At 46.3% G+C, this 14,023-nt stretch overlaps 2 protein-coding genes across 7 annotated transcripts; both read right to left on the reverse strand.

The window, feature by feature from the left end:
- Positions 1 to 7: 7 nt before the first annotated feature.
- On the reverse strand, positions 8 to 6,750 carry LOC117859618 (uncharacterized). Of its 3 annotated transcripts, none has more exons than XM_034742763.2 (8): positions 6,165 to 6,747; positions 5,996 to 6,095; positions 5,824 to 5,889; positions 5,584 to 5,701; positions 2,108 to 2,199; positions 1,730 to 1,791; positions 624 to 721; positions 8 to 498 (listed from the first exon to the last, which is right to left on the reverse strand). In XM_034742763.2, the coding sequence occupies exons 1-8, from the start codon at positions 6,443 to 6,445 to the stop codon at positions 473 to 475; spliced, it is 843 nt and encodes a 280-aa protein (XP_034598654.1). In that variant the 5' UTR covers positions 6,446 to 6,747; the 3' UTR covers positions 8 to 472. The 3 variants fall into 3 exon arrangements, with proteins under 3 accessions (XP_034598654.1, XP_034598655.1, XP_034598656.1); XM_034742764.2 differs by having other exon boundaries at positions 2,108 to 2,196; positions 6,165 to 6,746; XM_034742765.2 differs by lacking the exon at positions 624 to 721 and having other exon boundaries at positions 6,165 to 6,750.
- A 203-nt stretch (positions 6,751 to 6,953) lies between these two features.
- LOC117859617 (uncharacterized) lies at positions 6,954 to 12,130 on the reverse strand. 4 transcript variants are annotated; one of them, XM_034742761.2, is made up of 9 exons: positions 11,870 to 12,130; positions 10,980 to 11,267; positions 10,317 to 10,442; positions 10,170 to 10,212; positions 9,818 to 9,900; positions 9,356 to 9,433; positions 9,202 to 9,255; positions 8,831 to 8,965; positions 6,954 to 8,751 (listed from the first exon to the last, which is right to left on the reverse strand). In XM_034742761.2, exons 2-9 carry the CDS (start codon positions 11,265 to 11,267, stop codon positions 7,312 to 7,314), a joined length of 2,247 nt encoding a protein of 748 aa, XP_034598652.1. In that variant the 5' UTR covers positions 11,870 to 12,130; the 3' UTR covers positions 6,954 to 7,311. The 4 variants fall into 4 exon arrangements, with proteins under 4 accessions (XP_034598652.1, XP_034598651.1, XP_034598650.1 ...); XM_034742760.2 differs by having other exon boundaries at positions 10,170 to 10,215; XM_034742759.2 differs by having other exon boundaries at positions 10,170 to 10,236.
- Between the last annotated feature and the right edge of the window lie 1,893 nt (positions 12,131 to 14,023).

The raw sequence follows: 14,023 nt of genomic DNA on the forward strand, positions 1-14,023 counted from the left end.
GAGGGGGTTTGCTACTACAAATGTCATCATCAAATCAAATTGATTAGAGGCGAGCAATGTATTGTATTTACATGAGACTCAACTCAATCAAGCCTAATAACCTACTCTAATCTCCTAGTATGTCCTCCCTCCCTTGCCTGGGTCTACGTCTATCTTCTTCTAGCACCCAAAGGACTTGGAGGAGTAGCATATTCCTCAAAATAAATAACAAAATTCGCCACGCAATCACTTGGTTTCAGTACTTGCCCTGCTCATCTTTCCCTTCCCTAGCAATCAAACTTTCCAATCAAAAGATAGTCCCAACAACAGAATAGGCCTGCAGTTACTTATTATATATGCCGCAACTTGCTCGGTGTAGCCTACATATCACCTCATTCTGCAATCTGCATGCGGAGATGTGGTGTTTTTCATGCCATTTATACAGAAAATCACCAGGGCGCCATTTCTTCCCCTCCCTTCCAACATGTATTTGCTACGACAGCTTCATGTCAAGCTTGCCTATAGTATAGTACATACACACACCAAAAGAAGCAACCATTAGGGGAAAAGGAAAAGCAATACAACCTTCATTGCCACAATTTATTTCTATTATAAAAGAAGAATCACAAAGGTTCTGGCCTTACCCCCTCTGTGCAAATGAACAAGTGAACTCAAGTGCTCTTCATTTACATGTACTGGCAAGGAAGGCATCTGACCCATGGTACCCCGTGTCTCCCTCATTCTGTAACATGGACAAATTACTTCACTTGGAACATGGAAAATTCAGTTCCACTATTTAGCAGCTCAATTGCCAACCGTGTGTTTGGTTACTGGTCCACTATTTAGCAGCTCAATTGCTAACCGTGTGTTTGGTTATTGGGTCGGAGTGGGTTGGAACGGGTTCGACCCACTTCGACCCGTGTTTGGTTGGAGAGGGTGGGGGTTGGGTCGGACCTAATAGAGAAATATTCCTCGTAGATGCGGGTCGAGTGCGTCCCTTGAAAACGAGCGGACGCACTTGACCCGCATGGACGGCGTGCGCGTCCGTCCAGCCTGGCGCGGGAGCGGGGAGGAGGCGGCGGCCAGGGAGGCGGGGGCGGCGGGGAGGCAGCGGTCGGCGTCGGGGCAACACGGAAGAGGAGGGGGCGGGGAGGGGGCGGGGAGGAGGCGAGGGCCAGCGTGGGGGGCGGCGCGAGGGTGGCCGGGGAGGCGGGGGCCAGGGTGGGGGCGGCTGGGGAGGCGGAGGCCGGGGCGGGAGGAGGTGGCGCGGGGGCGGCTGGGGAGGCGGAGGCCGGGGCGGGAGGAGGCGGGGGCTGGCAGTACAGGGAGGCGGATGGCGGCGCCGTGGAGGGGGCGCGCGGACGCCGGGGAGGAGCTGCAGCCGGGCAGCGCTAGAAGGAGGCTGTGCGAGGAGGAAGAAGATAGAAGAGGAAGTGAGGGGGGAAAAGGGATGACAGGTGGGCCCGCAGCTGATAGGTGGGGCCCACAACTAACAGTGTTAAAAGGACATCCATCCCAACCCTCTCAACCTCTTCAACCAAACAAAAGACTAGATCCAACCCATTCCTCTCATTCAAACACGAGCTGGGTTCACTCCAACCCACAAAAGGGGGCTGGCTCCAACCCGACCCACGTCGTCCCAAAACCAAAACGCATGCTAAGACAGCTCCCATGCAAGGTTCCACTTTCATATTAATTACATAGAGAACCCAAAGGAATAAATGAAAAACAAGCAATAGCAATATCATACCTTTCTGAAATTGCTCTTATATTGTTATTCATGCGTAGAAATAGGTCCATATTCTCCTCCGTCTACAAGAAATTTGTAATCACAGAAAAGGTTATAATGACTCAAGCTTCTTTTTCTTATGAGTGTCGGACTACGACTCAAACTTCCATGCATAGCTTTGAACTACTATGTCTAGGTCTATGTGCTTTTTTAAAAAAAAAATCAATCTATGTGCTTTGCAACCACTTTTCATCTCCATGTTTCATCTGTTGACCGACAGATAGTGGATGCAACCCTTGCAGCAGTGCCTAGTGCGCTCCTCTGCACTTAAGTATGATGCACTAATACATTTAGGATCATAAGTGATAGATATTAGACAAAGTATATCAGTATCCCAACCTTGAAGGTTTTGATATTTGCAGCTATCTGGCTGAGTAACTGATTATTTTCCTCCAGAAGATGCTGAATTGCACTATCTAAAACAGGGGCTGCTTCAGAAGGGAAACAAAGGAGTATCGTCAGGAGGGAAAAAAAATCCATCAGCACGAAATAGTTCCATGAAATAACATCAGCAAGGAAGAAATTTTTCAGTAATTTGTCCAAACTGTATGTTACTGTATTACATTGCAGTTTGTGCAATAGAAGTACATAGCAAACATGCAACAGCACTGTTCACAGGAACTGTCAGAGCCTCATGCATTGTTCATATGAGATGCATTGGCACATGTTAGTTTATGGAAATTTGGGAGAATATTAGTAGTTTTGTCGTGAGATCAGTAGGGATTTTTTTAGATATGTATGCCTGTATTAGATATAAGTTTCATTCATTGTCGATCAAATGAAGGCATTGTGTCTTGTTAAATTAAGAAGGAATGCCCTATCAAAAAAGGAAGAAGGAATGTGTCAGTAGCTATTCTCTCCAAAAAGGTATTTCATCCCAGTATGCAACCTTTGTCTCCCCTAAACTATCAAAAAATAAATAAAAAACTTTGCCTCACATCCATTGCACCGATTCCCTTCATGGCAATATACTCTGTTCAGTAGTTACCGTCTTGTGAGGTAAGAATCGTCAAAATTAGTGTATAACAATTCAGACATCAATAAAGATACTATCCAAAATCATGACACTTTTAGCCAACATTTCTCTAATTTTACAGCATAGCTAAAGCTTGTAAGGCAGATATTCGTGCACATATTCCAATTCTAATACTCTACATTTCACAATATTGTTCGTATGAAACATCTGCACAGCCCAATGAGACAAGGAACCAGTAAAAAAATAAAAAGAATGAGAAATTACTTCCACTACCACTATTCAATGGTGTACTATGACCGAACCCTTTTTCTCAGCATTGAAGTAGGGCTAGAGACTGGAAAAAAACACAATGGCCACACTTCTGATTTCCTCAATGGACAAACATTATTAAAACGATGCTCCCAAGAAAATGGATGTCATGTGTACAAGTCGCCTGGGCCATGAGCCGGCCCATTAGGGCGTGTGGGCACCGGCCCAGCAAGGGGCCGCCGTCTTGGTTAGGGTTTAGGAAGAGTCTAGAAAATAGGTTTGCTTGTAATTCAAGTCGAGTTAGGTTTGTTTGTGAGTCAAGTCAGCTCCTCCCCATAAATATGAGGGGAGAGGCAAGGGATTGAATCAAGTAGGAAAAGGGCTTAGTCCCATCCTACCTTTTGCTAAGAAAGTCTCCAACAGCTCTCCAGCCTCCCTGCACCCTGCGCTGCCTCCATGTCGCCCAGCGCCACCTCCACCGCGGCGGCAGGGCTGCCGCCGCCGTTCCCCTCCTCTTCCTAGGTGCGGCCAGCCCTAGGCCAGCCGCATTCCCCCCTCTCTAATCCCTGATCCCCCTCTAATCCGCTACTAATATTGTCAGGGATCTCTAACCCTGACAATGGAAATATACTGTGAAACCGTGAAGCAATACCCTCAGTTGGAATAAGTTTACTTCACCCCCTCACCTATTCAAGGTTGACTGTTTAATCCCCTCGCCTATGGAACCAGGTTTTCTACCACCCTCAACTATTCAAAACCATGTAAATAACCCCCAGTGGCAGTTTTAAAGGTGGACTATGACGATTACATGGCACTACACATGGATGATGAAGTGGCGGGATATGCACCCAATCATGCTGGAATCAGCATTTTCCCAGCTGCCAAGCTGCGCTGACTGCCGCAGGGCACCACGCCATCCACAACTCTACCAACCAAGCCCCTGTTGTCGGCAACAAGCTCCTTCCTGACAAGAAGAAGCTCGCGGACCCTTCGTTCTCTCCCCGCTGCCATCACTCCCATCTCCTCGCCAATCTTTGATCTGGCGGTCGTTCATATGTATGGAACATTACATTGAAATTATTTTAAAAATATACTTTGTGGTAGATCTTCCTTGCTAGGCGGAAGACACCACTGGCAGGTCCCCACGGGGGGCTTGCCTGCGATAGTGACCGACGCGATGCTATACCGGAAAGGCCCCTCAGGGTGTTAGAAAGTATAGGATGTGTACAGAGCAGTGCTTGGAAAGGATTGTGCTTCGGGCAAACCCCTTAAAGAGGTTTTCCCCCGAACCCCCTTTCCAAAAAAGATGGAACGGAACTGTGGAACCTAACTTTTGTGATTTTGTTCAGTGGTTAGGTTCCCAGAACTATAGTATAACTCATTAGCTACACCCCCGCCCTCAGGGTGAAGGTGTTCCCCCCGAGACCCCCCCTTCTAGTTTTTTATTTTAAACTAGTTCGCTTTGAGCCGACTTGGGATTATAAAAGAGTTATACTTGTTCTGCCCAACCTTCAGGATAGTGAATCCTTCCTGCCAGGAAGGCTTCCCTCTCCCTTTGGTCTATCCCATATCATAGTCCGTAGTGACATATAGGCAAAACCACCTCTAAAACCGCCACAAGGGGTTATTTACACGGTTTTGGATAGAGCGGAGAGTAGATTACCTGGTTTCAGAGGTGAGGGGGTCAAGTGATCAACCTTGAATAGGTTGGGGGTGAAGTAGAGTGAGAAACTAACAAGGAGATCATAGACTTGGAGGAAGAACCTGGGAGAAAGACTAATCACTAACGTATTCTACTTCTTGATAGTAAATTAAGTGTGCGCAAAACACAGTTTACCTAGGTAGCGCATAGGATAACTAAAAATTGTCCTAAATGACCATGCTGTGTTCAGAAGAATTGTCCACAGGTAACTTGTTCGGCAACGAGAACCTTTTGTAATACTCAGCACAGGGCAACAGCTAAACTACCCTGCAATACTGTGGGACGTGAGCACTGTGTATAGACCCTACAACATGTACAAGTACTGCTGACAGATGAAGACCACCTGGTAGAGAAGCCAAGAGTCGGATTTAAAAAATTATGACAAGAAATCGGACCATGATTGTGTTCAGAAGTATGGTGAATGTTTTATTCTTAGTATTTTATCCACCTTCCAGTCAGGCAACACAGGTCATTGCCCAAGTCATATGGCCTAAATTTACCATGTACCTCTCTTTGATATTTCAGCAAAACAGCCTAGTAAGTCAAGTATGCAATGGGCCTGCCAGAGCCTAACAAGCAAATGCATCTAAAGGTTGCTTCCTAGAAGAAGCAGATAACATTGGTAACTACTGAAGTAGTGCACCTGCAGATCTAGGCCACAAACTCATGTATCTACCATCCTCAAATGACCAGCCATTTTCTACTCACAACAGTAATTAAGGACAATACTGGAGAACTATAAAGCAGCCCTAACTGAGGTTACGATGCGAACGCTATGCTAATCCTACAGTTACAAACTGCTCTATAAACAATTGAGTTTGAAACATGTCACACAGAGCAAACAGTTTACCACATCCAAGGGAACAAATCATCTATTGATGGACCAACCTTCCATAGGAACCAAGCTATTTTGACTTGGATGATGCAGTGATAATGGAAGCAGGAATGCACTGTTTGTAGGCGGCATTGGAACGTTAGCTGCCGAGGTAGAGGCAGCCATCTTATTCTGCAGTGATTACCCAGGAATTTAATCATCAGAAAAAAAAAGAGTACAGGATTTGCATAAGCTTTAATAAAGCTACTGGGGTGCGTATCTGAATGAATCATTCGATTTTTATACAAGAATACCTTCAAGTACGTCATGTTTTCCCCTGCATAATAGTCATCAGGTTTCCTCCTCCTAGTTTCGTTTCCCTGGAATGGCGATATAGTAGAGCAAAAGAAATAGGCAAGTTATGAACAACCTAAGAAGTAGCAACAAACTAGAGGTGGATGCATGAAAGAGAAGCTAGAAACTTACAGGAGTCCAACAGCATCTTAGTGCAACATCCCTAATGGTCTTAGCCGGCAGCATAGCAGCAATCTTGATGTACTTGGTAATATTAGGTTCATGGGCGTATCTGGCAAAGAGTAACAGGTTGATATACTGAAGGAGAGTAAATGCAGTAAGCAGGCAGAGGGTGTTTAACCTGATGAGGCCCTCCTCCAAGGTTGCAACCTCGTGTGCGGTCCAATCGGCAGGCGAAGCGGTGACAAACTTGTACTTTTTTGGAGCTGATGGAAGTGAGGAGGTGGTGGCGGGGGGCATAAGGGTGGGATCGGGAGTGGACGACGTGAAGGAGAGCATGTGGTTGTGGTGGTGCGGGGGGTTGTAGGAGGAGGTGGTGGGGAGCCCCTGGCCCTGAAGCGGGTAAAAGGCCATGGCCATGGCCATGCTGCTGGAGTCGGTGGCGGCCATGTCCCCGAACATTTCTCCCTCCCTCCCCTCCCCTCCCCTCTCCTCTCCTCTCCTCTCCTCTGAAATCGATCGATTGGAACCCTAACCGCCAACCCCCATCCCCATCCCCATTTGAGAAGGAGAATCGAATGTACTGAGCTTTTTCTCCCCTCCCAAGCAGGACCCAACTCGGCCGGCGAGGGTGCGGGTGGGGCTGAGGAGGCGGCCGGCGAGGGTGCGGGTGGGGCTGAGGATGCAGCGGCGGACGGGAGGTGAGAGACGATGGGTGCCTGGAGGAGTGAGAGACGACGGCTCGCTCCCCCCAGGGGGCAGGGGCTTCTCCACGTTCCAAACGCTAGTTTCGAGCCCATCCGGAGCCGAAAATAGCAGGCGCGTATCACAAAATAATATATCACCTCATCCTAATTAGTAAAATAATATATTAAGTGGATAAGTTGGTACAATTCATCCAAACAAAACAAAAAAATCAAATGATACAACCAACCAAACACACCCGAGCAGAAAATTGCCTTCCATCGACTACATGTCAACGCTTTCACAGCATCTTTTTAATAACCAGAAACTTATGACCAAACACGATTTCTATCATTCCGTTCTATTCTTGCACAAATACACCATATAATAAAACAGCATCACAGATTCCTCTCCAAAAACATGCATATCAACTGATGCCAGGAATGACTTTGACACCCCTTTCACAATACAGCATGGTTCAAACAAGGGATTCCACTCATTCTTTTCACACATGCGCCTTCAATAGGAACTTACTATCTAGACCAGAAATATTTATTGCAATAGCAAATGAGCTTGCTAGTACATTTCAGGCATCTTGACTTTGTGTTTGTGTCACCACACACACATCTCCTCAGCAGTCGTCACTACTTCACGCCAACCGATGCCATGAGATCCTCGTACTCAGGGTCCGCCCCCTCTGTTTTCTGAGCTGCCGTTGGTGCAAAAGGATTGTAGATTGGATTGCCACCCTGCCTGTCTCTGCTTGCAAATGGATTCGCCTGCGATGGTGGCCTCGGCTGGAATGGGCGGGAAGGCAAGAAATTTGATGGCCCCAGCATAGGATGTGCTTGTACTGCTGGAGGGATTCCCGGGAAACCCGCAGGTAACTCGAGATGAGATGGATTCCTGGGGAAGCCTCCATGTAAGTGTTGAGGTGGATGAGGTGGAGCATGCATCCGAGCCTGACCCATTGCATTCAAGGGCCTGCCATCACAAGGCCTTTGGAAGCCTTGATTGGGACTCTGATTGCCAGGATGGAAGAATGGAGCGCCAGGGTGACTTCTGCCTTGTATTCCCATTTGACCGCCTGATGCTGCAAAATCTGGAGTAGGTGCAGGTGATACAACAGGCCGAAAGGTAAAATCACCAGCAACTGGGCGTGGAGGTCTCAAAGCGGCAATTGGTGCCTGACCGGAGCTTGTGCTTGCAGGACCTGATGCAGGTGGGCACGAAGGAGGCACCATGCCAGGAGTTGGTCCAACTCGAGAGAAAGCTGGAGGTGGGCCTATGGAAAGTGGGTAGCCCGACTGTGTTGATGACCCACCACCACCAGGAAATGCTACCGGGGAAGGACATTGAGGCGCAACTGTAGAAAAAGACTGAACTCCACCAGGAGGCCTGGAAACTAATGTTGCTGAACAAGTGAAATTTGCTAACGCTGGCTGCTGGCTGTGGTACATGGTGGGCATATTTGATGGAGGTGTCAATGCAGCAGGACCGTGCGGTGGAGTTGCGCCAAGAGGGGACACGGAAATAGGTCTCACTGGCACAAAATTCGGTGAAGCTTGAGGAGGCCACTGAGATTGTGGCGTGATGGGAGAAAAAGATGGCCATCCACCAGATGCGTGGGGTATTTGAAGGGGTCTAACTGGCGGTGGCACTGAGGAAGATGGTGTCATTTGTGGGCTTACAATTCCAGGTGGTTGACCAAAAGGCCCAATTGAGGAGTTAGCTCGGAACTGAGGTGGATGTTGTTGATTGCTTGGCATTGATTGCTGAGGTCCAGGAACAGGAAATGGATTTCTTGGCGTGCTGTTCATGTGAGGAGGATGACCTGTGAAGGGAGGCATACTGAAAGAACCAGCAAACGGTTGTGGTTGCAATGAATTGTTAGGTAATGTACTCAAAACAGGCCCTGAGGAAGTAATTGATGGAGCATCAGTCTGAGGAGTGGACAGCCAAGGAGCATTTTGTGATTGGTAATGAAGTAGACCTGGGGGTGAAATGGTATTCTGCACGGGATTTACATCGGAGGTAACTGCTGAAGAAACAGTAGTAGTTGTTGGAGTAGATGTTGACTTCACCTAAGGTCCAAATGATTCCATGGTCAGTTGACAACAAATAAGAGGATTTAGAGAGGGGGGGAAGACAAGCTGGACTTACCGACACAGGAGCAAGAAGCAGCTCAATCAACGCAACTGCAGTATCTACTTTATCATAAGAGTCAGCCGAGACATTGATGTATAGGTCTTCATAAGCAGCTCGAGCATCACTTATGTCTTGATGATGAATCTCGCTCTGAGCATGAATGAAAAAGTTTTTCATTTGTCTATTGTGTTGAAATTGCTTTAAAAATTGTTTACTACAAGGAGAACACACGTGAAAATTATGTGATATTGAGAGCTTGAGGATCAAGATCAAAGGTGAAACTTAAGTAATGCTAAAAGAAGGGAGTGCAAAATCGAAAGGATGATTAGTATCGCTGTATAAATGATCTATCAATTTAATTTACAGAATCAGGAAAACAAATATACCTTCTCTCCATTGATTTTCTTAGTCCCATATACTTGTATTACAGCTCCAGTTTCCTGCCACGTGCAAATGAAGTCAACAGAGTTTAACATACACACTACTCTCAGGGATGTTTCAACAAAATAAAACTACAGGATGTCCAAGAATAGATCATACTTCATGTAGCCGCTTCAGAGTATTGCTCTCAGGTCCTATAAGAACTCCAATAATATTATGTCCAGGATGCGCTTCTGCCTGCAATGGCCAACAGCATTCCGTAAATGCACCATATCTATAAAAAGATCTAGAGGCTAAATGTTAGTATCAAGTCCATCCAAAAACTAAGTATAGCATATCATAGACAAAACAGATCAATTGAGATCCCTCCCCTCTAGTAGATTACACTACTCTAGGGGATAGACCTAGTTGTGATACATAATTCTAGTATATTACAAAGGAAATTTAAGATAAACTCTTAATGGTGTAAGCCAATCGTCCATGTACAAGAAACTCTTGGGGTATCAAAAATTATAGTTGCAAGAGAACAAAAGGATCAATACCATCTTGCATAAATGAAAAACAACTAATGGCTAAAGGTCAAAACATGCAATAAGCACAAGAAGTAGTGTGATAACATACCGGAAGAGGGATCTTTGTCTCCTTAAGTACTGGTTTGTAGTTCTCAGGCACCTTATATCCCGGATTCAGACGGAGTATTTCACCTGCAGATAATATGCGCCACAGTTAATACTACATAATTTCTTGGAGATGAATAAAGACATTTAACAAGGCCAGTATATCACCACCATGTCCAGAACCTAACACGGGGCAACTGGGCAACCACATGTATCACTGAGCGAGATACTACTAAATAGAGCAATGCCCCATGGCCCCATCAGTACCAAGACACAATGACACAGGCACATATTTATGTTTACTTAGTAATTAAATGAAGTGCATGGTTACAGGAGAAAAGGAGAACTTCTCTGACCAGTAATTTCTCGTCTTTCAAGTTCCAATAGCTCAACCTTTCCCTGCTGCAAAAAGGGTAAAAGATGCTTACCAAATGAGAGCATATAATTGTTTATCTTGACACACTATTAGGCTGCAATAAGCGTAGCATCTGAATTAGGAATACCTCATTCTCTTTCAAATTGTCAGAACCAACAGAATTTGTCCCCTTTCCAGTGGATACTGAACCTTCAATTTTACCCATATCCAAGGTTCCGGATTTCAGCTGCTTGGTGATTTGCTCCACTCGAGTCTGCTCATGCAGTAATATGAATTAATGACACCTGGCAATGGAAGCATTCTACATGAGAGAATCGCAAGAAAAATGCCCGGTTCTGTCCAGTCAGAAGGGGGGCACAGGGCTTATCCCTTCAATTTATTATTTGCCTAGCCTCCAAAGTAATGTTCACCCAATAGTGTGTGTTTCAGCATTTCCATTCTAGTCAAAGGAACTGGTGTATTAAGTACTAGATTTCTAAAGTGTTTAGAGAAAACATATGCAACCTTGTTTAATTTGAAATGTAGATTGATCACAGATGCTAGGCGATGAAGAGAAACAGATATTTTAAGAAAATACAAGCTCAAGTTGACATTCTAGTGACTGGAAGTGATACAGAATCATCTACAACCATCTCAGGCAATCTCTGAGGAATGATATTTTTTACTGAAAAACGATAAAACATACCATTGAAGCGAAGACCTTTCATCGATCAAAATGCAAAAGATAGATGTCAAGAGATGGAGCAGACTAGAAGTGTAAATTTATAGAGGTCAAAAGAGGAGACAGTACCTGGTAGGCCAAAGCCCTTCCTTTGCACACAGCAGGGTCGGTGGTGAGGTCAGGCCCCCACTTTGTCTTTCTCTGAGCATGCCTGCTGTTATCTTCCTTGGATGCAGTAGGTGTTTCATTCTTGGTAGTGGCACCACGAGTTACAAGTGAGCCGGCTAGCTTGTTCTTTGGTATGACGAATCCAGCTTTTGTCCCGAATATTGAAATCTTGGGAGTCAAAGATAGAGGTGCGGTGGATTTTGCTCGCTGATGCTTGGCAGGAGAAGATTGATCTAGTTTTGTGGCCATCTACAAGCAATAGAAAGATGCATTCAACGTCGGAAGCAGGGGAAGGAGAGTACGCATGCGGAGCTGGTGAATTGCGATGCCTAGGTTCAACTACTAAGCACCTAAATCATGTTCACATACTGAAACATAATAAAGTATAAAATGTACAACTTCGATAATAGTTAATTGTGCAACAAACTTGATGTTTTGGATCCATTTTCTCAACTTGTATGTGAATAAAAATATGCAAATGTCCTCTATCTTCTTCGTTGTGTAATTCTAGTACAAGATACGGAGATTTCAATTTGCCGCAAATGGTTCAAAGTTTTGAACTAAAATTGAAAGGGGATGGGAACTTAGGAGGCTAAGAGATGAACAACCTGTGTGCCTGTGGCCTAATTGCCTGCCTGTCTGCGCCTGGCGGCCTGGGCGCCTAGTGGTGATGGCGAGTTCCACGGGCCATGGTGCGCCTGTGCCGCACACTAGCAGGCAGCTAGTCCAGACTAAACGAATCGACGCAGGGCGGATTTGGGAATCGGGAGCTAGGGTTTGGGTGCCCGGAGGGAAGGGGGTGGCTGGGGGCGAGGGCGAGCGACGCTACGAGCCTGAGACGGCGCACGTACCTTCTGCAACCTTCGACGGGCAGGCGGCTACTCAAGCTCGGGCGCAGAGGCAACGGACTCCAAGGGCGGCGCCGACGAACTCCAAGGGCGGCGATGGCGGACTCCAAGGACGGCGAGATTGAACTCAAATGGTGCAGGGGAATCCGGTGGGGAAGACGTGGCTCGCAGCCGGCGGCGCAAACCCTAGAATCACCAGGCGGGCGGCGCACCGTGCGAGCAGGGCAGCAGCCGGAGTGGCGGACGAGGTACTTGGCGGATGGCATTTGGTGGGTAATTTTGATCAAAGTTGAAGGGTAGTTTCGTAATGAGTACCCTTTTTTAAAAAAAAACCTTTTAATTAAAAATTTGAAAATAACGATTTGCAAAAACAAACTCTTTCGGTATGAGATTTGCCACGGTTTACGGTAGCACACATACTAATATGGAGTATAGTTATGCCACATGCAATGGCGTGACTACAGTCACACCACGCCGGTTGGTTCGACCGAGCTTTGATGGATGACGCAGTAAAAAGGTGGTACGGGTGTCGAGGCTTGGTCACTGCAAACCATGTAGCAATTTGGTCACACAAACCATGTGATGTGCTATTACTCACGCCAAAAAGCTTGCCGTGACCAAAAGTACTAGTTTTTTGAAATATAGATTGGCATCGATTATTTTTAAAATATTAATTTTCAAAAGAGGGTAAAAAAAATTCTCAAACAAGACCAGGGAGGTAGTTTGCTGCTGGGTCCGGTGGCCTGTTACCAGATTTTTTTTAATAATCAACAGTGTGGAGACCGACTAGGAGGAGGGCCGATGGCTATTCCCAATCACACCCGCGACTCAGAGCCGACACATTGCAGAAAAGATCGTGAACCCTTGCCTCCACCACCGCCACCAACTACGACACCACTCCGTGCCTCCGCCACCGCCTTGGTGCTAATCCGAGCCATCGTTTCCAACTTTAGCCGACCTCCCCGTATCCACCACCTCCTCAGCTCTAGCGTCGTCCGACGCCTCCACCACCACCATCATCGCCATCGTTGCCGCCTAGCCGTCGTGCCTCACCTCTCCCGTTCTAGAGCTCCCCCGCCACCATACCTCGCCGTCATCTTGACCGGGCCTACCGTTGATTCAGCGACCTCCCACCACCTCCTCTATAGCCCGACAGCCCCGGAACCCTAACCCCGACAGCTTGGGTAGCACGAAGAGCGGCGGTGGTGGTGGGCTGTTGCTTGGCCGTCTACGATTATTCCCAAGTAGGTCAGTTACCAGACCATATAAATTAGAAGGGAGCTATTTCAAACTTGAGTCCATGCAGCCCTAAATGTCCTATTCCAAAATGGCCCTTGTGCCACCAAACCTAGAAGACTTTCTTTGTTTCCTTTTTAGTTTCACTTTTAGATTCTTGCAGCATCTTATGTCCACCATCCAGTCTAGCCTGCACGCACCATCTCCGCCTGCCACCACCATCGTTGGAGAACAAGAAATTTTTTTTAAATTATTAATATAGTTTTTAATAAATTTTGAATACATTCTCTTAAAATGTTAAAATAGGTTATGAAAAATGTCAAGTTTTGTATTTTTTTAGATACTTATGTGTTTCTGATAAATGTTGAATTTGCTATTTTTTAATGTTGATCTATTTTTTAAAAAATATTAAGTCTAGTCTTTTGAAATGTTGAATTTAGACTTCTAATATGAGTCTTATAGGCTTCAAAGTCATAATACTAATCGGCTTCCATAAGGATCTGATTAGATGGATCTGATTAGTTCGTTGCTAAGCTGAGCTAGGCTCGTACTTGAGAGCGAGGCCCCCGGTGGCAGAAGGCGCTTGGCTGATTGGTTGCCTGCCATATCTAGCCCGACTGCGCCGAGTCCTTGTGTTGGTCGGCTGAATGAAGCCTCCACTTCACACACGCCAAGCCTCTTTTAGCTCACTTTGGATGTGCAAGTTGCATCGCTGGAGCCTGGCCCGTGAGGAAACGCGCATTTTTGCTGCATCTCAGGAGGCAGGCTCGGCAACAGCTTTTGTACTCGTCGGGCCAGGCCCAACGCTTGGTTTGTGCAACAAATCAAAGCACACTTCATCTTCGAAGCCTGGCCAAGACTGAATACAGACCCTAAGTTGTATAGAAGCTATACTGACTGAATTTTTTTTCCTAGACGGCT

This window comes from Setaria viridis, chromosome 6, assembly GCF_005286985.2.
Source record: "Setaria viridis chromosome 6, Setaria_viridis_v4.0, whole genome shotgun sequence".
Lineage (NCBI taxonomy): Eukaryota > Viridiplantae > Streptophyta > Magnoliopsida > Poales > Poaceae > Setaria > Setaria viridis.